Raw genomic sequence first — 25,592 nt, 5'->3', positions numbered from 1 at the left:
GACTTGGTTCTTTTCCCCTGTAAATTTTAAGCTGGATCCCAGCAAGGGAATCTCTCTGCGTCAAAATCTCAGCTTTAGTCATTTCTTACTTTTTGAATAAAGCACTGTTTGGTTTTAGAGATTGACCTAGTCCCTGTGTCGTCCATGAGGCCTGTCTCCCTACATGACTTTAGCCAGAGCGTTACTGGTTAACAACTCTTTTTCTCAAGAGCTGCCCCCACCCCCAGAGAGGCATCCTGCAGTGTGTCTGCCTGGGCTAAAGGGGGTCTCCAAGGACTGGGGTGGTGGCAGCTACCCTCCAGGGTCCAGGAGATCTGTGACCCAGGGAAGTTGTAAAGTAAAGCCCTGTGTATAGGCAAGGTGTGTTACGGTTTTGTGGGCCCCCACTTTCTGCACTTGGAGTGCCAGTTGGGAAGGAGCCCTAACAGAGGGCCAGGAGTTCCTTGCACCAAATACACATGTACCCCTCCTGTTCACAAGGGCAGGTCATCACACAGACTGTATTGGATGACATAAACTGGATAGTCATCTGTCATCCCCCTCCTTCCCCCTGCCACCCATGCTCTGTTTTGCTGGGCTTATGCCTGCATTTGCTCTTTATGCTTAGTGCTAATTAGTTGCTTGATAGCTGGTTCTTTAATCAGGTGGTTTTGGTTTTATTTTAATGTAAAGAATGCCAAGTGGGTTTGTCCCCCTTCAAAGGCCCCCGTCTAAAGCCCTGTTAGCTGCTCCTGCTTACTAGCTCCTCTGGCCCCTTAGGAGTGGGTTTTTTATAGCCCTGGCCATCCTGAGTAGTGCTGCCTCGGTTAACACTTGGTGGGTATGAGAGATTAGGTAGCAAAGGGGCTCTCAGGCTTGCCTGGCAGGCCACTCACTTCAGTGCCTCGCCTCCCCCACATTGGAAGCAACACGTTGTGCATTGGGAACTGTCATACTGGATGTGCCAAATGTAGGACGTTGGCTGTATTCTCCCCACTGGGCCATGTGTGCTGAGGACCTGACAGTCTTGCGTTCAAACCGTGAGGGTGACCTGTGGGGGGCGAGGGGGCAGATATGGCCACATGTGATGACACCAGCGTGTCTAGTTTCCTCGTTTTACAAAGGAAGCTATTTAATTTGGACACTTTTTGGTAGTTAAACAAACAGCACCTCTGGCTAGTCTGGTGTGAGTGTTGCTGCGTCTCAGTCCTGCTTGCACCATGAGCTGTGAGTAGGGCTGGCCTCTTGCTCACAGCTTCACTTTGCTCTATATTAGCAACATCCTGACCCTTGAGCTCAAAACCTGAGGCCTCTGTCCAGGCCTGTGGTATGCGGGCTTCTGCTTCAGGCACTATGTCTCTCCCCTGCCGCTTTAGTGTTGTTTCTGGGTGGATGTCTCCCTATTGTCCCAGAACACCATAGTGCATGGGCTGGAGGTGACCCAGGGGCTTAACACTCTTCATTTTTTATGTGAGGTGCATTGCTAATATTTTATGCTAAATGTAATGGTTACCTACTATAATAGATACTCAGTCTTCCATGAGAAAGTATATTGCTTTTCCCTGCTGAACACTCTGAACAAAAGAGCTAGTAACGTAATTTATATCAAGCGTCTTAGAATTAATTTTCTTCTGGTACCAATTCCACTTTCATTAACTGTTGAGAAGCACAAGCTTTAACAACCACTATGTTCATTTAACATAATACAAAAGAAAAGAAAAATTAAATCAATATGTAAATAGTTTGAAGGTATTAAACTTCCATGACGCTTTGTTGTATTTGAAATTCCAGGATGGAAACCAGTTGAAGAAATTTCGTTAGCATTATGAATGACTGGTTATTTTTGAATAGTATTGCTATGCCATTCTTATAACTGTGTTTAAAAGTGGAAACAAGTTTATGAAAACCCACACAAGAAATTCCGTTTTTGTTAATTTTATCTGAAACTCAATCTTGAGGTTTTCTTTTACATTTTTTAAATAAAAAATAAAATTTAAAAAATGTAATTAATAAAAAAGTATTATTTTGTTTCCAATTATATTATTTGTTGATGCAGAAATGTATGTTCATGTAGTTATAACTGAACCCTTTATGACTTTGCAAAAAATGGTATTACTAACATTATATCCCAAATACGATAGTAAAATAGTGTGGTACCAAATTTTCTATATTGCCGGAGAATGCTGGGGAGTAATCAGGAAAGCAAAAGCAGCCAGCAGGGAATGTGAAGGGAAACAAGAAGGATTTCTACAGGCATGTTAACAATAGGAAGGTCATCAGGGAGGGTGTGGGGCCATTACTGGATGAGGGAGGTAACCTAGTGACGGATGATGCAGGAAAAGCTGCGGTACTGGATGCTTTTTTTCCTCAGTCTTTATGGACAAGATCAACTCCCAACCTATGGCACTAGGCAATGCAGTACGGGAAGGAGGTGGGCAGCCCTCAGTGGAGAAAGAACATGTTAAAAGCTACTTAGAAAAGCTATACACATGCAAATCCATGGGTCCAGATTTAATGCATCCAAGGGTACTGAGGGAATTGGCCGATGTCATTATAGAACCCTTGGTCGTTATCTTTGAAAATTCGTGGACATCAGGAGAGATCCAGGACGACTGGAAAGAGGCAAATGTGCCCATCTTTAAAAAAGGAACAAGGACAATCCAAGGAACTATAGATTGGTCAGCCTTACCTCGGTCCCAGGAAAAATCATGGAGGGGATTCTCAAGGAATCCATTTTGGAGCAAGTGGAAGAAGGGAAAGAGATCAAGAGTAGTCAACATGGATTCACCAAGGGCAAGTGATACCTGGCCAGTCTGATTATCTTCTATGACGAGGTAACTGGCTCTGTGGGAAGTCAATGGGTGTGATATACCTTGACTTCAGCAAAGTTTCTGATACAGTCTCCCACAACATTCTTGCCTGTAAGTTAAGGAAGTATGGGCTGGATACATGGACTGTAAGATGGATAGAAAGCTGTGTTGATGGACAGGTGCAACAGGTAGTGATCAATGGCTCAATGTCTGGTTGGCGGTCGGTTTCAAGTGGAGTGCCCCAAGGATCAGTTCTAGGGCCAATTTTGTTCAATATCTTTATTAATGAGCTGGATGAGGGTATGGATTGCACCCTCAGCAGATTTGCAGATGACACTAAGCTAGGAAGTCAGGTAGATACATTGGAAGGTAGGGATAGGATCCAGAGTAACCTAATCAAATTGGGGGACTGGGCCAAAAGAAATGTGATGAGGTTCAAAAAGGAGAAGTGCAGAGGACTACATTGGGACAGAAGAATCCCAAGCATTGTTACAGGCTGGGGCCCAACTGGCTAAGTAGCAATGCAGCAGAAAGGGACCTGGGGATTACAGTGGACGAGAGGCTGGATGTGATCAACAGTGTGCCCTTGTAGCCGAGAAGGCTAACGGCATATTGGGGTGCATTGGGAGAAGCATTACCAACAGCTCTAGAAAAGTTATTATTCCCCTATGTTTGGCATTGGTGAGGCCATGTCTGGAGTATTGTGTCCAGTTCTGGACCCCTCAGTATAGAAAGGATGTGAATGTATTGGAGTGGGTTCAGCAGAGGACAACAAACATGATTAAGGGGCTGGAGCACATGACCTATAAGGAGAGGCTGAGGGACTCGGGCTTATTTAGTTTTCAGAAGAGAAGAATGAGGAGCAATTTGATAGCAGCCTTCAGCTTCCTGAAGGGGGGGGCTCTAAAGAGGATGGAGAGAGACTGTCCTCAGTAGTAACAGATGGCAGAACAAGGAGCAATGGTCTGAAGTTAAAGAGGGAGAGGTGTAAGCTGGATATCAGGAGAGTGGTGAAGCACTGGAATGGTTTACTTCGGGCTTGTCTACACTAGCTCTCTCCTTCAAAGGGGGCATGTAAACGAGCCATATCGGGAAATGGCAATGAAGTGCTACGCTGCATATGCAGCACCTCATTAGCCTAATTCCTGCTGCGCAAACTCTGAAGTTAGCAAAACGTTTTGGAAATCAGGGCACTTGGAAGTTCCCACGGCTATGTGGCTTGATGGTGCTTCAAAGTTGCTAACTTCAAAGTTCATGCAGCAGGAACGAGGATGCACATGCAGTGCATGTACCCTGACCTGGCTCATTTACACACCCCGTTCCAAGGACAAGGCCTTAAAGAGGTGGTGGATTCTGCATGCCTAGAGGTTTTTAAATCCCAGCTTGACAAAGTCCTGACTGGGATGATTTAGTTGGGGTTGATCCTGCTTCAGGACCTCCTGAGGTCCCGTCCAGCCCTAGGATTCTATGATTCTATGAAAAGGGATAAAAAAAGTTAATGTTCGTTGCAACAAAAGAAAAATAATAAAAATAGTCACATGACATACAACAAAACCCCACATACATGACATACAGTAGTAGTAGTAGCATCCTTCAGTCTACGTAGACTATGGATCGCGCCCTTCGTAGTTCCATTTGGGATCATCATTTGCAGCGTCGACCGTGACTGTGAAGGACATGAGAGTGACAGTCCTTGCAGCATCTGTTGCATGTGTAATGGGTGTCTGGCAGGTCCTTACTGTGCTTCTGTGGGCTCACTTCTCCTCTGCTAGCTGTCTGATCCTCATCTCACCCTTCTGAGGCCCCTGTGTACTTCCTGCCTCCATCTGCTGCGATCGTCTGCCAGCTCCTCCCAGCTGTCCAGCTCGACGTCTACCTCTCTGAGGTCTCTCTTGCAAACATCTTTGTAGCACAGCTGGGGGCGCCCGGGAGGTCTTTTGCCAGAGGCTAGCTCACCATACAGGATGTCTTTTGGGATCAACTTTCATCATTCATCCTGTGGACGTGGCCAAGCCAGTGGAGCCGCCGCTGCCTGAGGAGGGTGTGCATGGTTAGGATTCCAGCTTGCTCGAGGACGGCGGTGTTGGACACTCTGTCCTTCCACGATATTCCAAGGATGCGCCTGAGGTAGCGCAAGTGGAAGATGTTCAGCCTCTTTTCCTGGCGGGCGTACAGGGTCCAAGTCTCGCTGCCGTAAAGGAGGGTGCTGAGGATGCAGGCTCTGTAGACTTGCATTTTGGTGTGAGTGTACAGCTTGTTGTTATTCCACACTCTCTCGTTGAGGCTGGACAGAGTTGTGGCTGCTTTACCGATCCTCCTATTTAGCTCAGACTCCAATGACAGGGTGTCAGTGATGGTGGACCCGAGGTAAACGAACTCGTGGACGACCTCTAATGTATAGTTGTCAGTGCTGATTGATGAAGGGTCAGCAATCTCCTGAGCAAGTACATTTGTCTTCTTTAGGCTGATGGAAAGCCCGAAGTCCTTGCACGCTTTGGAGAACTGATCCAGCAGTTTCTGAAGCTGATCTTCTGTGTGTGTGACACTACAGCAGCATCGTCTGCGAACAGCAAATCTCTGATGAGGACTTCCTGCACCTTAGATTTAGCTTTCAGCCTTGCAAGATTAAACAGTTTCCCATCAGATCTTGTGTGCAGCAAGATGCCCTCTGTTGAAGATCCAAAGGCATGCTTCAGGAGGAGTGTGAAGAAGATCCCGAACAATGTCGGAGCAAGCACGCATCCTTGTTTGACGCCGCTCCTGATGCTGAAAACATCCGATAATGTGCCGTCATATTGGATGGTTCCTCTCATGTCTTCGTGGAAAGACTGGATTATCTTGAGTAACTGTGGAGGACAGCCTATCTTGTGGAGCAGTATGAACAGTCCATCCCTGCTGACCAAGTCGAAGGCCTTGGTCAGGTCAATGAAGGAAATATAGAGTGGCTTCCTCTGCTCCCTGCATTTCTCCTGCAGCTGCCTCAGAGAGAAGACTATGTCGACGGTAGATCTCTCTGCGCGGAATCTGCACTGTGATTCGGGATACACCCTCTCAGAAATCTTCTGGAGCCTGCTGAGGATGACGCGAGTGAACAGTTTACCGGTGATGCTTAGGAGGGAGATTCCACGGTAATTGTTGCAGTCGCTTCTGTCTCCTTTGTTCTTATACAAGGTTACGATGTTAGCGTCGCACATATCCTGTGGAACCTCACCCTCTCTCCAGCACAGGCACAGTAGCTCATGCAGGGGTTCCTGGAGAGTGTCCGCGGCACACTTGATCACCTCTGGTGGTACCATCCTAGCCTGGGGCCTTTCCTACTGCAATGCTGTCTATGGCTCTCTTCAGTTCATCCACAGTTGGTTCCTGGTCCAGTTCATCCATTACTGGTAGGAGCTCAACGGCATCGTGGGCTGAGTCGACCACAATGTTCTCACATGAGTACAGCTCGGAGTGGTGCTCAACCCAGAGCTCCATCTGTTTGGTTTTGTCAGCAATGACTTCATCAGATTTGGATTTCAGAGGTGCCATCTTGTTCTGGGTGCGTCCTAATGCCTTCTTCATGCCCTCGTACATTCCTCTGAGATTACCAAAGTCAGCACTGGTCTGGATGCTGCTGCATAGCTCGAGCCAGTAGTTGTTCGCACAGTGCCTGGCTGTCTGCTGTACTGTGTTTCTGGCTGCTCTGAGCGCTTGCAGGGTATTCTGGCTTGGCGAACGTTTGTACTCCAGGAAATGCAGTGCGCTTCTTTTCGGTGGCTGGAATCATCTGATTGGAGTTAGCTTCAAACCAGTCATTTGTGTTTCTGGCTCTTCTTCCAAACGCCGACAAGGCCGTGCTGTAAATTGTATCCCTCAGATGCTGCCATCTGGATGTCACATCGGCGCCCCCAGGGCTGCTGCACAGATTCTCCTCGAGGGTCTCTCTGAACTTTTCGTCTCTCTCTGAGTTTGCCGTCTTTCTGGCATCAGTGCGGGGCCTTCCAGTTGGTTTAGAGCGGTGCAGCTTCTTGGGAATCACCTTGAGTTTGGAGCAAACTAACGAGTGATCTGTATCGCAGTCAGCACTATGATAGCTGCGTGTCAGAAGGACCATTTTGAGGTTATCACGTCTAGTCATGACCACGTCTAGTTGATGCCAGTGTTTTGAGCGTGGGTGTCTCCATGCCACTCTGTGCCGTGGCTGGGTTTGGCTTGGCTCTGTGCCGTGACTGGGTTTGGCTTGGCTCTGTGCTGTGGCATGACATACAGTTATAATTAAAACAAATGGCCCCAGAATTCTTTTCATAACCGTACAAAATAAGGCACACAAAAAGAAAAAAAAACACAAATACACAAAAGGCTTAAACTTTCAAACAAGTTATTACTTTATTATTTAAAGTTTTTAATAAATATTGTTAAAACATTCATATTTCTCAAGTTTGTTGTATCAATTTAGTTACTTCAGGCATTTTCCATTAAACTCTGCTGTATTAAAAGTCCATGTTTCAAGTATTAGTCAGTGGTTAGTATTAGAAGCAAAGTCTGCATATCTATTGCTTAGCACCCCTATCTTCAAGAAAATTGGGAGTAATTCCAGCTGTTGCATTTCTAAAGGGTTAAAATAAATAATTGACTGGATTTATTTAAAATATACAGTTTACCTTGTTTTCTCTTTGTTTGCTGCCATATGCAGGTTTCAGTTGTTTTATCTTTTGGAGATCTCTCTATAAACTATAACTTCTAACCTTGAACATGAGAGTCAACAAGTGACGGGAGGTGGGAGGGGGAGCTCAGTGGGGAAGGGTGAAGAGCAATTTAGGAATAAAGCAAGACTTGAGCCAAGACAGATGAACTCTTACAAAGGGGTGAGAGGGGGGGCTGCAGCGCCCTCTGGCCTGAGGTGGCTTCCAGGTTGGGTCAATGGCTCTCAGCACCTTCCCGATAAAAACTCTCCCAGACCCCTGCTCTTAGAGCTGTGTTGACGAACAGGCACCAGAAGCAAGGTCAGCCGGCGGAGAGAGGCTATAAAGGACAACACACGGATTAGTACGAATACTTGAAACAGACAGGTGTATGTTTTAGCTGAGAGCAGCTTGTGCTTCCGGGGGTCAGAGCAGTTGGGAACTCACGCCCCAGGTTTTATTCAGGTTCTGAGATGTGAGTGAGGGCAATTACCTGGTCATATAAAATCAGACTTTGTCCCCCACTGTCTGTTGCTGTTGTTGGCCTGCCAGAGAGGCTGCAGGACTGCCCTTCCAAGCCCCACTGAAACTGTTTTACATCAACTCTCATTAACATGCTTAATCTTGGTTTTTCACTTTTGCATGCTTTTTTCTTCATTTCCCTGCAATCAAGCCACAGTGAGGTGCTCTGTAAACGGTTCTGTTTCTTCCTTCATCTTATTTACCAACACAGCAGACCCTAGAGAGTCCCCAAAGGCCAACAAATCAGGTAAGGATGTAAGACGCTAAGCATGTTTATTGAAAACGAAGCACGGTCCTGGCTTCCCCAGATTGGACATCTTCAGTTAGGCTAACACGTGTGCTTGTTACAAGGGACTTGGCTCTATCACTGTCCCCTCAGCCGGACGAAGACATCAGCTGGTGGTTACATCTTTATACACCGGTTCAAAGAAGTTACACATCACTTCTGATGTATCAGGATGTCAGTCTCTGAGCTATCTAAATGCATGGTTTGCGCAAAACATTGCTGGCCCCCTATCCTCTGCATGGGCACTATTGTTCTTGTCTGTAGGGAGCATTCTGCTATTGGAGGCTTCTAGTACACAGGGGTGAGTTATGTGGGCTCCAGGGGCTCAGGCATCAGTGATATTCTAACCTGGGGGCTCAGCTCCAGAAATGGGAGCTGCAACACAGCCTGAGTGTATGAACCTGGGAGCAGCACAGCCTTTGGGACAGGGCGTGTGTATATGAACAGGCAGGGTGAGGAACATAGACAAAGATTCAGAGGGGTGAGCGGGTTAGTCTGTAGCTGCACAAAAGTCGTGTAGCACCTTAAAGCTTAACTATTTTATTTACTAGGTGATGAGCTTTTGTGAGTAGCTGGGCATCACAGAACAGGTCATGTTGGCGAGGGAGTGGCACTATATGCGAAATAAAGCATAGAATCAAAGGAGGTAAAAATATTAAATAGACCAACTTGTACCACAAAAATCTCTGTGGATCATAGTTCCATGTGCTTATAATAGGAACACAGCAGCAGGGCTCTGTTACTGACCCTGTGACCAGGATGGTGGTAGCTGTCTGTGAAATGCTAGAAGAGGTTAGAGAGAGACTATAAAAATAAAACCTGGAATAATAATGGGGGATTTCAGCTATCCCCGTATGGACTGGGTAGAGGTAACCTCAGTATGAGATTCATAGATAAAGTTTCTTGACATTGTAAATGGCTGCTTCTCGGAACAGCAGCCTGCAGACCCTGCAAGGGAGAAGCCGTTCTTGATTTAGTCCTAAGTGGCAGACAGGGTCTGGTCCAGGAGGTGAACAGAGCTGGACCACTTGGAAATAGTGAATTGTTTAAATTCAACAGTCCTGTAGTGGGAAGAACATAGAAAGGGGACCAACACAAAATGAAGAGGTTAAACAAAAATTGAAAGGTACATTGTCAAAAGTTAAATTTCTTCAACCTGCATGGAAACTTTTCTAAGCTGCCATAATAGAGGCTCAGCTTAAATGTATACCCCAAATTAAAACAAAAACAAACAAAAAAAAAACCACAGAGACCCAAAAAAGTGCTACTGTGGCTAAAAGGAGCAGTGAGAAATAAAAATGCATTATATAAAAATTGGAAGTTGACTTTTAGTGAGGAAAATTAAAAGTAGCGGAATCTCTGTGAAATAAAGGGTAAAAATATAATTAGGAAGTCCAAAGAACAATTTGAAGAACAACTAGCCAAAAAGCTCAAAACGTAATACAGGTTGCACCTCCTAAAACTGGCATTCTCTGGTCCATCACCATCCCTCATCTGGCTGGACAAGGGGTGCTTCTGGACCAAATGGCTGGGGCAGGAGGGCAAGGCAAGCTTCCTCCTGGCAGCCCTGCAGAGGAGGTGGGGTGGGCAGCAGGCCGGGGTGAAGGCAACAACCCCCAGCAGCTGTGCTGAGCCAGGGCTGGAGAGCCCAGGTCTGCCAGATACCCAACAGGGAGCCAGGACCAGGGACGGACCCTGCTGTAGCAGCAGCAAGCTGTAGCTGCAGGGCCCGGGAGAACGGCCAGGGACCCGGGGGACATTAACCTTTCCTGGTCCAGCAAAATCTCCCATTCAGGACTCCAGAGGTCCCCAGGGTGCTGGACCAGGGAGGGGGATGTGATGAGGTTCAGGGGTTCCCAGGCTCTGCACCCCATCCACAGGCTGGAGTGACTCTCACTCAGCAGGAGAACAGCGGGTTTAGAGCCGACAGGACACAGTGTCGTACAGAGGAGTCAGTACAGCAGGCAGACAGCCAGTCCAATCCATGTTGGGAGAGGAGGCCCCAAGGGGGCCCCCAAGCTGGGGCTTTGCCCCCTCCTTTGTCTCTCTCTCTCTCCCCCAGCCCAGACCAACTGGCTCTGCACCCCATCCGCAGACAGGAGTGACTCTCACTCAGCAGGAGAACAGCAGGTTTATTAGCTGACAGGGCACAGCCTTGTACAGAGGAGTCAGGGGTGCAGCAGGGCACGGGAGAGGAGCAGCCAGGGTGCACTGCAGGCAGTGGGGTGCAGCAGGGCTCAGGGGGAGGAGCAGCCGGGGTGTGCCGCAGGCAGTGGGGTGCAGCAGGGTGCGGGGGGGGAGCAGCCGGGTTGTGCTGCAGGCAGTGGGGTGCAGCAGGGTGCGGGGGGGGGAGCAGCCGGGTTGTGCTGCAGGCAGTGGGGTGCAGCGGGAGGCACAGCAGCTGGGCAGTAATTGTTGATTTTGACTCGTGTTATTGCAAGAAATGCACGAGCTGAACTTGTGTAAGTTGGGGATCTGCTGTACCTCACTTTTTTCCTCCTTCTTGTCCCCCCCACACCCACTATAGAAACTCTGGATGCTAATGGTCTACTCCAAATCTGAGGCAGTGCGTCTTACTCATCAAAGGTCACAATTTAACAGATGTGTTAGTCTCTAAGGTGCCACAGGATTGCTTGATATTTTTGATGCTACAGACTAACACGGCTGTCCCCCGAGTGCTGTTTGCTTCTTGGCCAAACCGCAGGCAAGGGCCTTCTCTCTCTGAGGAACGCAGCCATTCGAAGGCAAAGACCTTGCATGCAAATGCTCCTGCTAATGGCTTTCTTGGACTCCCAGCCTTTGCTGTCGATTCACTTTCGCCCCATGACTTACTTTATTGCTCTTTCCTGACGCCCTGATAGACCGTGACATTTCCTGTTCTCTAATGACTTGGCAGGAAGCTTGTGCAACCCTTTCAGTTCTGCAATTCCAATCAATAGAGCTGTGTGCACGGGGCGGGGCTGCAGCCACACGCCGGTGTGGACAGGATGGGAGCAGCTCCACCCTGCTCTTCGAAGGCTGGCACTGGAGAGCACGCCTAGCAGCCGTTCCCCACAGGTGAGCACGGAGCCGCTTGCACTCCTTCCAGTCGGACAGAGTTCACCTTCGAGCCTGAATGTCTGTGCATGGGTTACCAGGGTGAGGGTGCTGTGCCAAGCGCCATGCTGCTTCTAGCCTGTTTGGGGGCAACAGGGACCAGTGGCTGGAGCACTGGACTGGGAACGTGGGCTTTCTTCCCGGCTTTCCTGCTGGGTGACCTGGTCAAGTGACTTCCTCCCTCTGTCTCCGTTCCCATAGTGCAGGGCGGGGGAACCTCTGGTCTGTCTACCCAATCCAGACCCTTGCAGCGATGCAGTGCAGGGTTGGGGCTTGCCCATTGCTCTAGCTAGAGAATGGGGTCGGGGGCTCACCCCACTCCTCCAGCTGGGGGCCAGGGTTGAGGAGCAGGGGGCTTGTGCTCTGGATGGGTAAAGCAGGTCAGGGCAAATCCCCATGGGGGAGGTGAAACTGGAGCAGGCATGAGCATGGGGGCATCCCTTTTTCTGGGACACCCAATGGGCTGGGGCTTCTGGGCACCCCTCTTTGGCCCATTGGCTAATCCACCTCTGGAGGGGGGATAGGTAGGGGGTGCGAGTGAGCAGCAGCCCAGCCCAGCCCAGCCGGGGACTGCTCACAACAGGCAGGGCTGCTGCTGGGGGAGGGAATATTGCCCCTGGAGAGCTGCTGGGCATGCTCCTGGGGGCTCTGGCCAGAATATCCATTGCCTGGAGGGGGCCAGGAGGTCAGCAGCTCCATCCCTTCTACCTGCTTCCTTACCCACTCCTTGCCCACTCTCCTGAAGTCAGGGCCCACCCAAATGTCCCAGCCTGGCTATGGCCCTGGGCTGCCCACCCTGGAGCCAAGGGAGGACTGCCCCGTCCTCAGCCCAGCACTGGGGAGGAGCCTCCACCCTGTGCTTGGGTCTGGGACCCCAGAAATATACTGACAAACCAGGGGAATTCAGAGAAGAGCCCTGGGGCTAGTGGGGCTGATTTCCAGTGACATACACTCCCCAGCAGCTGAGCCAGCCTGGGGTTGTTCATGGCCTGGGCGTTGGCTCAGACCCTGCCTTGGTGCCTGTGACAGGTCTCTGTTGTGAGCAAAGCCGAGAGCAAAAACTGGACCTAATGACGCTGACCCTCATCTGTCCACTGCTCGGCACCCACTGGGCACACCTGCTATAGCATTCGCCTGGAGACGCCATGTATACAGCACTTGCTCCGGGCGCTTTCTGAACCCAGAGTGACCCTTCCTCTGTAGTGTGAGCAAAGGGCAGGGACGCCGGCAGAGCCCCTCTCATCCCCTGGGACCCGAGAGCATTTTACCTGCCCCAGCCACATGACACGACTGTGGCTGAAATGCAGCTGCCTCTGGCTTGAGCCCTTCGCAGCAGCACTACGCCAGTGAAGGTGCTGGGACAGTTCTTGGTAAAAAGAACTAATTCCCAGGCTGGGCTCTAACCAAGACAGTTGTACCAGGGGGCTTGGAGTGCTGGGCGGCCTAGCGCTCACAGCTCCCAGCCCCCGGCTTGGCTGAGGAGCCTCAGGCTTTCATGTCAGTGAGGGCTGAGGGTGGCCTCAAGAAGGAAGTTAGAAGGCTCTGGCCTGGACTCCTTGCTGCCAGTGTGTTCAGTCTGGGGTGTGGTGCCTTTAGGGCAGTTTGCTGGGGGGCTTCTGTCTTCTCTTGGGTCTTGGGCCCCTCCTGCGGCTGGGAGCTGTAAGCTGGTCTTGGGGGCTGCCAACTCAGTTACCTGGGGCGTGGGATACCCAGGTCCCCATCTCAATCTCTCTTGCACTCTCCCAGGTGCCTGCCTTCCCGTCAGGTAGGGCTACAGGCATCAGTGTTTTCCTTGCTGCGGGGCTCGACCCCCTACTCAGTCCCAGGTCCTGTCCCCGTCACTCCTTCCCCCCAGCGCCTCCAAACCTCGCTCCAGCCCCTCCTTCCAGCACACCCCCGTCCTGCTCTTGTCCCCCAGCACCTCTGTGGGACGGCTGGTGGGCGGTGCTGGATGGTGGTGCTAAGGCGCTTGACAGGGCGGCACCAGGGTCGGGGAGCGGGTCGCCAGGGAATGCTATGCACCCGCTCGCTTTTCCCATGACTTCTGCAGAGCTCTGCCCCCCCTCGATTTGGAGCCAATGGGGCACCCAGCTAGGCAGGGTGTGGCCTGTTCTCCACTGCAGGGCTAACAGGGCGGGGATCGTGGGGCTCTCCTTAACCCCTGCTGTGCTGGCTGGGTCTCTGCTTCCGCACAATGGTGGCATTCACACCCACACTGGACGTGCGGGGGGAGCTGTACTGCTCACAGGCCATTCGTGTGTTGTTTTGCATCTCATGCTCATGTCAGGACCCCAGCAGCACAATGCCCCCAGCCAGGGCAAGCCCCAGCCCCCACCCCCTTTCATGCCCACCAGTCCCCGTTGTGGACACTGGCCCCCAGCCCTTCCCCCCCACCCCAACTCACAGAATCCAGTAGCCACACAGCCTCAGCCCCTCCCCTCCCCCAGCGCCCAGAGCAGGGCAGGCCTCTCTTCTCCTGGCCCCAGGAACTTGGGCACCCCAGCTCCAGACTCTGGCCCTGGGAGCATCTGGGTAGCTCTGAGCAGCTGTAGTCCTGGGCTCCAGCCCCAAGAGCAGCTGGGCAGCTGTATTGCAGCCCCAGCTTTCCCAGTGGGCCAGAGCTTCCCCCTGCACCCCGCCAGCTTCTTTTGGGAAGGCAGCACCTCCCCTCCCCTGCAGGCACAGAAGAGTGGGACCTTGGGTGGCTCAGCAGGCCAGGGAACATCAGCTGGGTCCTTTCAGGACGTTGTACCAGGCCCTGCAGGAGGTGTGCTGAGAGCTGAGCCTGCAGCTGGCCTGCCCTGGGCCGTGTTCTGGGACAGGGCAACCACGCGGCTGAGAGCCCATGGTCCAGCCATTGCTGGCAGGGTGTCACCCAAGCCCAAGCAGGACAGGCAGTCCTGGGGCTGGGCTAGGTGAGCCGGAGTCCCCCAGGACACACACGTGCATGCCAGCTGGTCGTGTATGGAGATGCGGAGCGATGCTGTGAATGTGCCCGAGTCACACCAGGCATCAGGGGCAATGCTGGGCATGGACGTCCCAGCCTGGGGCCCAGCCCGGGTGTCAATCTCGCTGAGTAGCGAGAGGGGCAGGATGGACTGGGTGCACCGGGGGACAGCATCACATGGCCTGAGCCTCCATGGCCTGGCAGCTTTGTGTCCAGGCTCCTAGGCTGACAACCCCTCCTGGCACAGGGGTGTCCCCAGGGTTCCCGCTCACCCAGTGGCGCCCTTGGCGACATCAGAACCTGTTGTCTGTTAGAGCGGCTCTTGAGCTGGAGTTGAAGCTGGGACCAGGATGGCCTGGCTGAGGGGAACACAGTGGTGATTTCAAGCTATGTTCTTAACCTGTCTTCCTAAATGCCTTGGTTGCAGCTGCGGCTCCACCCTCTGTGCTGGGATGTGCAGGTGGTGCAGGGTGTCCAGCACTCGCAGGGCTGCAGCATTCATTCCTTGGCCTAGGCCTGCAGTGTGTGCGGCGAGACAGGAGCATGGCGATTGCATTAGTTACGCATAGGGCCCAGGGCTGTTAAGCCTGGGGTGATGCCCCAGGAGTGGGGTGTTGTGGGGTGCAGGAGTCTAGGCAGGAGCTTGGGGCATGGAGGGGGGCTCGGGGCCGGGAGTGCACCTGGCTGGGACCATGCTGCCCAGCTGCCAGAGCCCTGGGGCAATGGGGACTCCACTGCCTGGCTGCCAGATCCCTGGGGCTTTTTGGAGTGCAGTGCACTGCCAACTCGTGGAGATAAGCTCCTGGCGACGTTCTCCAAGGCCCTGCACCCCCCTTCCCACAGCCACCAGCCCCAGAGTGCCAGGTGGGTGGGCCAGCAGCAAGCCGCACGGCCCCTGAGAGCAGAGTGGGCAGCGCATAGCACCCAGCACCCCAGCCCGGGAGAACAGGGTGTCTGGGCAGAAACCCCCCCCCGCCTCCAGCCCTAATGCCCCCAGCCTCCCCCAGCACAGGGAGAGCAGCCTCAGCTCCTCCATCCCCCTCCCAAGTGCTGGGTTGCAAGGTCCCAGCACCCGTGGCCCACCTGCCACCAAGGACCCCCAGTCCAGAGGCTTTGAGGGGCATAATGCTGCTTTAGGGCTTACCCACCTCTCACCCGTGCTGTAGCTGAGGGCCAGCAGGTGGCTGGGTTGTTGCTAGGGCCCTGCTGAATTCATGGTCCAGGGCACCGCACTGTGCAAACAGCAACCGGTGCTGCCGTCTGATACGTAGTGCTGACATGTCCCCGCAGTGCAGCTGTCGGGCTGGGCTGGGCCAGGCCAGGGTGGTGGCGGATGCAGGGTTATTGCAGTGGGAGGTTGCAGTAGCACGACCCTTGCTTACTTCTGGGCTGCTGAGCTCGTGGCCAGCTCTGACGTAAGAGTGGCAATACGGTGACCTGCCTGTGAGCGCCTTGTGATGCCCCTCCCCCACCCCTCATGGACGGGGAGCCCCGTTTGAGGGACCTGGTCTCCCCAGGAAAGCTGCATTGTCTAGCGTCACTTATGGGGCAGGCCGGGCCTGGGTGTGGGGCTTGGCTGCCTTTTGCCGCTGTGTGGGCAGGAAGGGACAAGCTGCGTCCCGTCACTGCGGGGCAAGGTGGGCGCAACAGTTGCGCTCTGCCAAGGCCTGGGCCAGACGGTCTCCTCCCCGCACTACCGCTGGACGCCTGTGCCAAGGTCCAGCCCACGGCTGGGGCTCAGCTCCAGCCATGTCAGACCCAGGGCACGAGAGCTAGAAAGCTGCGTCCTGCAGAGCTGCACCGGGCCTGTCCAGGAGCAGCCCCCAGGGCTGCAGCTCCCAGCAGGTGACCTGTGATCCCTGGCTTCTCCGTCTCTGCGGGGCGGGGGTGGGGGGGGGAGGGAGCGGAGAGACCTGACTGGTAGGTCACATCCCTCCCGACCCCCAGGACAGCAGGAGGAGAGGGCGGAGCTTGCACCTGAGCAGTGACTTCTTGGGGGACTACAAGAAGTCCTGGGGCACCTTAGAGACGCACAGGCATTTTGGAGCATAAGCGTTGGTGGGCACAGACCTGCTGTGTGCATCTGCCTTGTGCTGTGCCAACGCCTGGGCCTAGGACTCACTTGCACACAGCAGGCCTCAGGCAGAAGGGCAGTTTGGTGCCCAGTGCCCGTTGGGGTGGAGATCCCCATTGGCCCCCGGGCCCCGCCAGGTGCCCCACACTCCCCTCTCCTACCCTCCCTGGTACCCCCATCCCTGCACTGTGCTCCCTTTGCCCCAATGCCTGGTGCTCCCTCCCTCCTGTGTCCCCCACCCCCGTACTCCTCCCCCTCCCCTCCCTCCTGTCCCCCACCCCTGTACTCCTCCCCCCTCCCTGCCCTCCTGTGCCCCCCACTCCCGTACTCCTCCCCCTCCCCTCCCTCCTGTCCCCCACCACTGTACTCCTCCCCCTCCCCTCTCCTGTGCCCCCACCCCCGTACTCCTCCCCTCCCCTTTCCTGTGCCCCCACCCCTGTACTCCTCCCCCTCCCTTCTCCTGTGCCCCCACCCCCGTACTCCTCCCCTCCCCTTTCCTGTGCCCCCACCCCCGTACTCCTCCCCTCCCCTTTCCTGTGCCCCCACCCCTGTACTCCTCCCCCCTCCCCTGTCCTGTGCCCCCACCCCTGTACTCCTCCCCCTCCCTTCTCCTGTGCCCCCACCCCTGTCCTCCTCCCCCCTCCCCTCCCTCCTGTCCCCCACCACTGTACTCCTCCCCTCCCCTTTCCTGTGCCCCCACCCCTGTACTCCTCCCCCTCCCTTCTCCTGTGCCCCCACCCCCGTACTCCTCCCCTCCCCTTTCCTGTGCCCCCACCCCTGTACTCCTCCCCCTCCCTTCTCCTGTGCCCCCACCCCCGTACTCCTCCCCCTCCCCTCTCCTGTGCCCCCACCCCCGTACTCCTCCCCTCCCCTTTCCTGTGCCCCCACCCCTGTACTCCTCCCCCTCCCTTCTCCTGTGCCCCCACCCCTGTCCTCCTCCCCCCTCCCCTCCCTCCTGTCCCCCACCACTGTACTCCTCCCCTCCCCTTTCCTGTGCCCCCACCCCTGTACTCCTCCCCCTCCCTTCGCCTGTGCCCTCACCCCCGTACTCCTCCCCTCCCCTTTCCTGTGCCCCCACTCCCGTACTCCTCCCCCTCCCCTCCCTCCTGTGTCCCCCACCCCCGTACTCCTCCCCCTCCCCTCCCTCCTGTCCCCCACCCCTGTACTCCTCCCCCCTCCCTGCCCTCCTGTGCCCCCCACTCCCGTACTCCTCCCCCTCCCCTCCCTCCTGTCCCCCACCACTGTACTCCTCCCCCTCCCCTCTCCTGTGCCCCCACCCCCGTACTCCTCCCCTCCCCTTTCCTGTGCCCCCACCCCTGTCCTCCTCCCCCCTCCCCTCCCTCCTGTCCCCCACCACTGTACTCCTCCCCTCCCCTTTCCTGTGCCCCCACCCCTGTACTCCTCCCCCTCCCTTCTCCTGTGCCCCCACCCCCGTACTCCTCCCCTCCCCTTTCCTGTGCCCCCACCCCCGTACTCCTCCCCTCCCCTTTCCTGTGCCCCCACCCCCGTACTCCTCCCCTCCCCTTTCCTGTGCCCCCACCCCTGTACTCCTCCCCCCTCCCCTGTCCTGTGCCCCCACCCCTGTACTCCTCCCCCTCCCCTGTCCTGTGCCCCCACCCCCGTACTCCTCCCCTCCCCTTTCCTGTGCCCCCACCCCTGTACTCCTCCCCCTCCCTTCTCCTGTGCCCCCACCCCTGTCCTCCTCCCCCCTCCCCTCCCTCCTGTCCCCCACCACTGTACTCCTCCCCTCCCCTTTCCTGTGCCCCCACCCCTGTACTCCTCCCCCTCCCTTCTCCTGTGCCCCCACCCCCGTACTCCTCCCCTCCCCTTTCCTGTGCCCCCACCCCTGTACTCCTCCCCCTCCCTTCTCCTGTGCCCCCACCCCTGTACTCCTCCCCCCTCCCCTGTCCTGTGCCCCCACCCCTGTACTCCTCCCCCTCCCTTCTCCTGTGCCCCCACCCCTGTCCTCCTCCCCCCTCCCTTCTCCTGTGCCCCCACCACTGTACTCCTCCCCCTCCCTTCTCCTGTGCCCCCACCCCCGTACTCCTCCCCTCCCCTTTCCTGTGCCCCCACCACTGTACTCCTCCCCCTCCCTTCTCCTGTGCCCCCACCCCTGTCCTCCTCCCCCTCCCTTCTCCTGTGCCCCCACCCCCGTACTCCTCCCCTCCCCTTTCCTGTGCCCCCACCCCCGTACTCCTCCCCTCCCCTTTCCTGTGCCCCCACCACTGTACTCCTCCCCCTCCCTTCTCCTGTGCCCCCACCCCTGTCCTCCTCCCCCTCCCTTCTCCTGTGCCCCCACCCCCGTACTCCTCCCCTCCCCTTTCCTGTGCCCCCACCCCCGTACTCCTCCCCCTCCCTTCTCCTGTGCCCCCACCCCTGTCCTCCTCCCCCTCCCTTCTCCTGTGCCCCCACCCCCGTACTCCTCCCCTCCCCTTTCCTGTGCCCCCACCCCCGTACTCCTCCCCTCCCCTTTCCTGTGCCCCCACCACTGTACTCCTCCCCCTCCCTTCTCCTGTGCCCCCACCCCTGTCCTCCTCCCCCTCCCTTCTCCTGTGCCCCCACCCCCGTACTCCTCCCCTCCCCTTTCCTGTGCCCCCACCCCCGTACTCCTCCCCCTCCCTTCTCCTGTGCCCCCACCCCTGTACTCCTCCCCCTCCCTTCTCCTGTGCCCCCACCCCCGTACTCCTCCCCTCCCCTTTCCTGTGCCCCCACCCCCGTACTCCTCCCCTCCCCTTTCCTGTGCCCCCACCCCTGTACTCCTCCCCCTCCCTTCTCCTGTGCCCCCACCCCTGTACTCCTCCCCCCTCCCCTGTCCTGTGCCCCCACCCCTGTACTCCTCCCCCTCCCTCCCTCCTGTGCCCCCACCCCCGTACTCCTCCCCCTCCCTTCTCCTGTGCCCCCACCCCTGTCCTCCTCCCCCCTCCCCTCCCTCCTGTCCCCCACCACTGTACTCCTCCCCCTCCCTTCTCCTGTGCCCCCACCCCCGTACTCCTCCCCCTCCCCTCCCTCCTGTCCCCCACCACTGTACTCCTCCCCCTCCCTTCTCCTGTGCCCCCACCCCTGTACTCCTCCCCCCTCCCCTTTCCTGTGCCCCCACCCCTGTACTCCTCCCCCTCCCCTCCCTCCTGTCCCCCACCACTGTACTCCTCCCCTCCCCTTTCCTGTGCCCCCACCCCCGTACTCCTCCCCCTCCCCTCCCTCCTGTCCCCCACCACTGTACTCCTCCCCCTCCCTTCTCCTGTGCCCCCACCCCCGTACTCCTCCCCTCCCCTTTCCTGTGCCCCCACCCCTGTACTCCTCCCCCTCCCGTCTCCTGTGCCCCCACCCCCGTACTCCTCCCCTCCCCTTTCCTGTGCCCCCACCCCTGTACTCCTCCCCCTCCCTTCTCCTGTGCCCCCACCCCCGTACTCCTCTCCCCTCCCCTGTCCTGTGCCCCCACCCCTGTACTCCTCCCCCTCCCTCCCTCCTGTGCCCCCACCCCCGTACTCCTCCCCCTCCCTTCTCCTGTGCCCCCACCCCTGTCCTCCTCCCCCCTCCCCTCCCTCCTGTCCCCCACCACTGTACTCCTCCCCCTCCCTTCTCCTGTGCCCCCACCCCTGTACTCCTCCCCCTCCCCTCCCCTTTCCTGTGCCCCCACCCCCGTACTCCTCCCCTCCCCTTTCCTGTGCCCCCACCCCTGTACTCCTCCCCCTCCCTTCTCCTGTGCCCCCACCCCCGTACTCCTCCCCCTCCCCTCCCTCCTGTCCCCCACCACTGTACTCCTCCCCCTCCCTTCTCCTGTGCCCCCACCCCTGTACTCCTCCCCCTCCCTTCTCCTGTGCCCCCACCCCCGTACTCCTCCCCCTCCCCTCCCTCCTGTCCCCCACCCCTGTACTCCTCCCCCTCCCTTCTCCTGTGCCCCCACCCCTGTCCTCCTCCCCCCTCCCCTCCCTCCTGTCCCCCACCACTGTACTCCTCCCCCTCCCTTCTCCTGTGCCCCCACCCCTGTACTCCTCCCCCTCCCTTCTCCTGTGCCCCCACCCCCGTACTCCTCCCCCTCCCCTCCCTCCTGTCCCCCACCCCTGTACTCCTCCCCCTCCCTTCTCCTGTGCCCCCACCCCTGTCCTCCTCCCCCCTCCCCTCCCTCCTGTCCCCCACCACTGTACTCCTCCCCCTCCCTTCTCCTGTGCCCCCACCCCTGTACTCCTCCCCCTCCCCTCCCCTTTCCTGTGCCCCCACCCCCGTACTCCTCCCCTCCCCTTTCCTGTGCCCCCACCACTGTACTCCTCCCCCTCCCTTCTCCTGTGCCCCCACTCCCGTACTCCTCCCCCTCCCCTCCCTCCTGTCCCCCACCACTGTACTCCTCCCCCTCCCTTCTCCTGTGCCCCCACCCCTGTACTCCTCCCCCTCCCCTCCCTCCTGTGTCCCCCACCCCCGTACTCCTCCCCCTCCCCTCCCTCCTGTCCCCCACCACTGTACTCCTCCCCTCCCCTTTCCTGTGCCCCCACCCCCGTACTCCTCCCCTCCCCTCCCTCCTGTGCCCCCACCACTGTACTCCTCCCCTCCCCTTTCCTGTGCCCCCACCCCTGTACTCCTCCCCTCCCCTTTCCTGTGCCCCCACCCCTGTCCTCCTCCCCCTCCCCTCCCTCCTGTCCCCCACAACTGTACTCCTCCCCTCCCCTTTCCTGTGCCCCCACCCCCGTACTCCTCCCCCTCCCCTCCCTCCTGTCCCCCACCACTGTACTCCTCCCCTCCCCTTTCCTGTGCCCCCACCCCCGTACTCCTCCCCTCCCCTTTCCTGTGCCCCCACCACTGTACTCCTCCCCCTCCCTTCTCCTGTGCCCCCACCCCTGTCCTCCTCCCCCCTCCCCTGTCCTGTGCCCCCACCCCTGTACTCCTCCCCCTCCCTTCTCCTGTGCCCCCACCCCTGTCCTCCTCCCCCCTCCCCTGTCCTGTGCCCCCACCACTGTACTCCTCCCCCTCCCTTCTCCTGTGCCCCCACCCCTGTCCTCCTCCCCCTCCCTTCTCCTGTGCCCCCACCCCCGTACTCCTCCCCTCCCCTTTCCTGTGCCCCCACCCCCGTACTCCTCCCCTCCCCTTTCCTGTGCCCCCACCACTGTACTCCTCCCCCTCCCTTCTCCTGTGCCCCCACCCCTGTCCTCCTCCCCCTCCCTTCTCCTGTGCCCCCACCCCCGTACTCCTCCCCTCCCCTTTCCTGTGCCCCCACCCCCGTACTCCTCCCCCTCCCTTCTCCTGTGCCCCCACCCCTGTCCTCCTCCCCCCTCCCTGCCCTCCTGTGCCCCCCACTCCCGTACTCCTCCCCCTCCCCTCCCTCCTGTCCCCCAGCACTGTACTCCTCCCCCTCCCCTCTCCTGTGCCCCCACCCCCGTACTCCTCCCCTCCCCTTTCCTGTGCCCCCACCCCCGTACTCCTCCCCCTCCCTTCTCCTGTGCCCCCACCCCCGTACTCCTCCCCTCCCCTTTCCTGTGCCCCCACCACTGTACTCCTCCCCCTCCCTTCTCCTGTGCCCCCACCCCTGTCCTCCTCCCCCCTCCCTGCCCTCCTGTGCCCCCCACTCCCGTACTCCTCCCCCTCCCCTCTCCTGTGCCCCCACCCCCGTACTCCTCCCCTCCCCTTTCCTGTGCCCCCACCCCTGTACTCCTCCCCCTCCCTTCTCCTGTGCCCCCACCCCTGTCCTCCTCCCCCCTCCCCTGTCCTGTGCCCCCACCCCCGTACTCCTCCCCTCCCCTTTCCTGTGCCCCCACCCCTGTACTCCTCCCCCTCCCCTCTCCTGTGCCCCCACCCCCGTATTCCTCCCCTCCCCTCCCTCCTGTCCCCCACCCCTGTACTCATCTCCCTCCCCTCTCTCCTGTGCCCCCACCCCATACTCCTCCTGCCACCCATCCCCTCCTGTGCCCCCACCCCTGTACTCATCTCCCTCCCCTCTCTCCTGTGCCCCCACCCCATACTCCTCCTGCCACCCATCCCCTCCTGTGCCCCCACCCCCGTACTCATCTCCCTCCCCTCTCTCCTGTGCCCCCACCCCATACTCCTCCTGCCACCCATCCCCTCCTGTGCCCCCACCCCTGTACTCATCTCCCTCCCCTCTCTCCTGTGCCCCCACCCCATACTCCTCCTGCCACCCATCCCCTCCTGTGCCCCCACCCCCGTACTTCTGTCCCCCTCCTTGCCCTCCTGTACCCCCACCCCTGCATTCCTCCCCTGCCCCTCCCCTCCTGTGCCCTCACCCCTGCACTCCTCCTCCTCCCCTCCCCTCCTGTGTCCCCAGCCCATACTCCTCCCCCTCCCCTCCCTCCTGTGCCCCCCGTACTCCTTCCCCCACCCATCCCCTTCTGTGCCCCCACCCCTGTACTCCTCCCCCCACCCATCCCCTCCTGTGCCCCCACCCCATACTCCTCCCCCCCTCCTGTACCCCCACCCTGCACTCCTCCCCTGCCCCTCCCCTCCGGTGCCTCCACCCCTGTACTCTTCCACCCTCCCTGCCCTCCTGTGCCCCCACCCCTGTACTCCTGCCCCCTCTCCTCCCTCCTGTGCCCCCACCTCTGTTCTCCTTCCCCTCCCCTCCCTCCTGTGCCCCCACCCCCATACTACTTCCCCCACTCATCCCCTCCTGTGCCCCACTCCCATATTCCTCCCCCCCACTCCTGTACTCCTCCCCCACCCTCCTTTGCCCCCACCCCTACACTCCTCCCTCCACCCCTCACTCATGTCTGTTTGGAAAGAGAGACTGTTGAACTGTCTTTATATTCAAATTCAGCACATTAACATGTGGTTTGAACCAGGGTAGCAATTATCTGTGTCATTATAAGGACTTTCTTACATCCTTTGCTTCATCTAATTCTTGTCCCCTGCCCCTTCTGCCCCATTGCTCTCTGATTTGCTCACCTTGATAATAATTTCTCTGCTTTGTCAACCTTGATTACTCTTTTTGGTTCTCTGTTCTCAGACTCTGGAACATGGAGTCTGTTCTGGTCTGGCTCTGGTCTGAAGAAGTGGGTCTGTCCCACGAAACCTCATCACCTAATAAATTACTTTGTTAGTCCTTAAAGTGCTACTGGACTGCTTTTTTGTTATGATGGTATATAGACTAGCACGGCTCCCTCTCTGTTACTTTTCTGTCTGATTTCTAGTAACAACCATGGAGATGCTCAGACATTGTGGTGCCAGCATTGTCGGTGGATGATGAGTAGAACACTTGCAGGAGAAGTGCTGTCCCATGCTTATGACTGGCTCCCTGGAGCCCTTGGAAAGGCAGGAGAAGGAAAGTGGTGGAACAGATGGGGAAGTGGGAGATTGGACCGCAGACCAAGTGGGCATTGGCTGTAGGTGAGTTGGAAACAGGGGTCATACTGAGAACAGGAAGGAGCAGAGTGGGATGGAGACAGGCTACAGGGTCGGGGTCCGAGTTCAGGAGATCAGAGGGGTGAGGAGAACTGCAGCCAGAGGAGACAGGAACTCAGGACAGGCTTTCAGGCTTGGCAGTGGCCCTGCTTCCTTTAATCATAGATCATATGTTCTGTGTTCTTAGAAGAAGAAGAAAAGAAGAGGACAGGAAGTTGGCTGCCTTGGAAGCACTGGGTCAGTGATACAATGGTCTCAAAGGGGGGAAGTACCACCCCTTCACCTTTGAGTATCTCCACTACATCCCCTGATAACAACTCATACTACGTGGACTCTAAGTTCAGATACTCCCTTTTCCCCATCTTCTACAGCTTCATCTTCGTGCTGGGCTTCACTGCCAATTGTTACGTGCTGTGGATTTTCTTCCAGGTCTATTCATGGAGAAAACTGAATGAAATCAAGATATTCATGCTGAACCTGACAGTGGCTGACTTGCTTTTCCTCATCACACTGCCCCTATGGATTGTCTACTATCACTATGAAGGAAACTGGTTTATGCCTTCCTTCCTGTGTAATGTGGCCGGCTTCTTGTTCTATGTTAACACCTACTGCTCCATAGGCTTCTTGACAGTCATCACATACAACCGATTTCAGGCAGTGACCAAGCCCATCACAGTCGCTCAGTTGACCACCCGGAGAAGGGGCATCTTCCTCTCTGCAGCTATCTGGATTGTGATCGTGGGCAGTGGGTTGTACTTCCTCATAAACGATAGCACTTTCCAGGAGATTGACCATGGCAACCGCACACGCTGTTTCGAGCCCTATAACACCAATGCCAACATTGTGCCAGTCCTCACCACCCATATTCTCATATTCATTATTTTTGTCTTCATTTTCCTGTTTGTTTTGGTGTGTAACTTGTTCATTATCAGGACACTGCTGACCAAGCCAGTGCAGCTACAGAAGAGCATCCGTGTCAAGCAGAGGGCACTCTGGATGGTCTGCACTGTCCTGGCTGTGTTCATCATATGCTTTGTACCGCACCACATCATTGACCTGCCTTGGACCTTGACTGTGCTCGGGGTGGTGCAAAAGGAAAACTGGTGGTTGCGCCAGCAACTAAATGACGCCCATCAAGTGACTCTCTGTCTCCTCAGCACCAACTGCATGCTGGACCCCGTCATCTACTGCTTCCTCACCAAGAAGTTCAGGAAGCACCTTTCAGAGCATCTCAAAACCATGAAAAGGAGTCGCAAATGTTCCAGGCAAACCACTGACACAGGGATTGAGGTCACGGTGCCCATCAATGATCTCCCCACCAACCCCATGGGAAATGAATACAGTCCAGCCTCCTTCTGAGCAGGGCTGGGTCACTTGTGACACCAGTTTCCTCTCACCAAAGCCAGGCCAGACAGGGATGTGTCAGGAGGCCTGATCTTTGCATTTTTCCATCAGGAAGAGGAATATAAACATTCAATTTGCCTGCCCCCAATGCAGCTGGAGGAATAGGGACCAAGCAGGCATTGCAAAGAGGCACCTTCTGACACATACTGATGCTTCATGGGACACTAAGCACAGCTTAGTTTGTCTTCCTTTCTGTGAAGGAAAATGCCATTGATTTGTGCCTTTCCCTTGCTTTCTAGTTCCTTGTTTCTAGTGGTCTGTCAGCACTTTCATATGCGAGGGTGTGGGAATTGTCACGAGGAGAGGCTCGCCGGGGATCTGAGCCACATAACTGGCCTGGAAAAGGGGAGTCTGTGAAAGCTGACGGCAATGCAGTGGAAAACTGGGCATAGCTCCCCCTACCCCTGACATCCCTGTGGGGTGTTTCCCATCATTTTTTTCATCCTATGTGCAGAATGAATTGTGTTATGTG

General features: G+C 56.6%; 1 protein-coding gene across 1 annotated transcript; it reads left to right on the top strand.

Annotated features, from left to right (window-relative positions):
- The first annotated feature begins 11,217 nt into the window (after positions 1-11,217).
- Positions 11,218-25,309, top strand: PTAFR (platelet activating factor receptor). The gene is made up of 2 exons (XM_074976509.1): positions 11,218-11,315; positions 23,904-25,309. The coding sequence occupies exon 2, from the start codon at positions 23,966-23,968 to the stop codon at positions 25,073-25,075; it is 1,110 nt and encodes a 369-aa protein (XP_074832610.1). The 5' UTR covers positions 11,218-11,315; positions 23,904-23,965; the 3' UTR covers positions 25,076-25,309.
- The last annotated feature ends 283 nt before the right edge of the window (positions 25,310-25,592 follow it).

Source organism: Carettochelys insculpta, chromosome 24 (genome assembly GCF_033958435.1).
Source record: "Carettochelys insculpta isolate YL-2023 chromosome 24, ASM3395843v1, whole genome shotgun sequence".
Classification (NCBI taxonomy): Eukaryota; Metazoa; Chordata; order Testudines; family Carettochelyidae; genus Carettochelys; species Carettochelys insculpta.
This window is presented reverse-complemented; position numbering and strand designations above follow the sequence as displayed.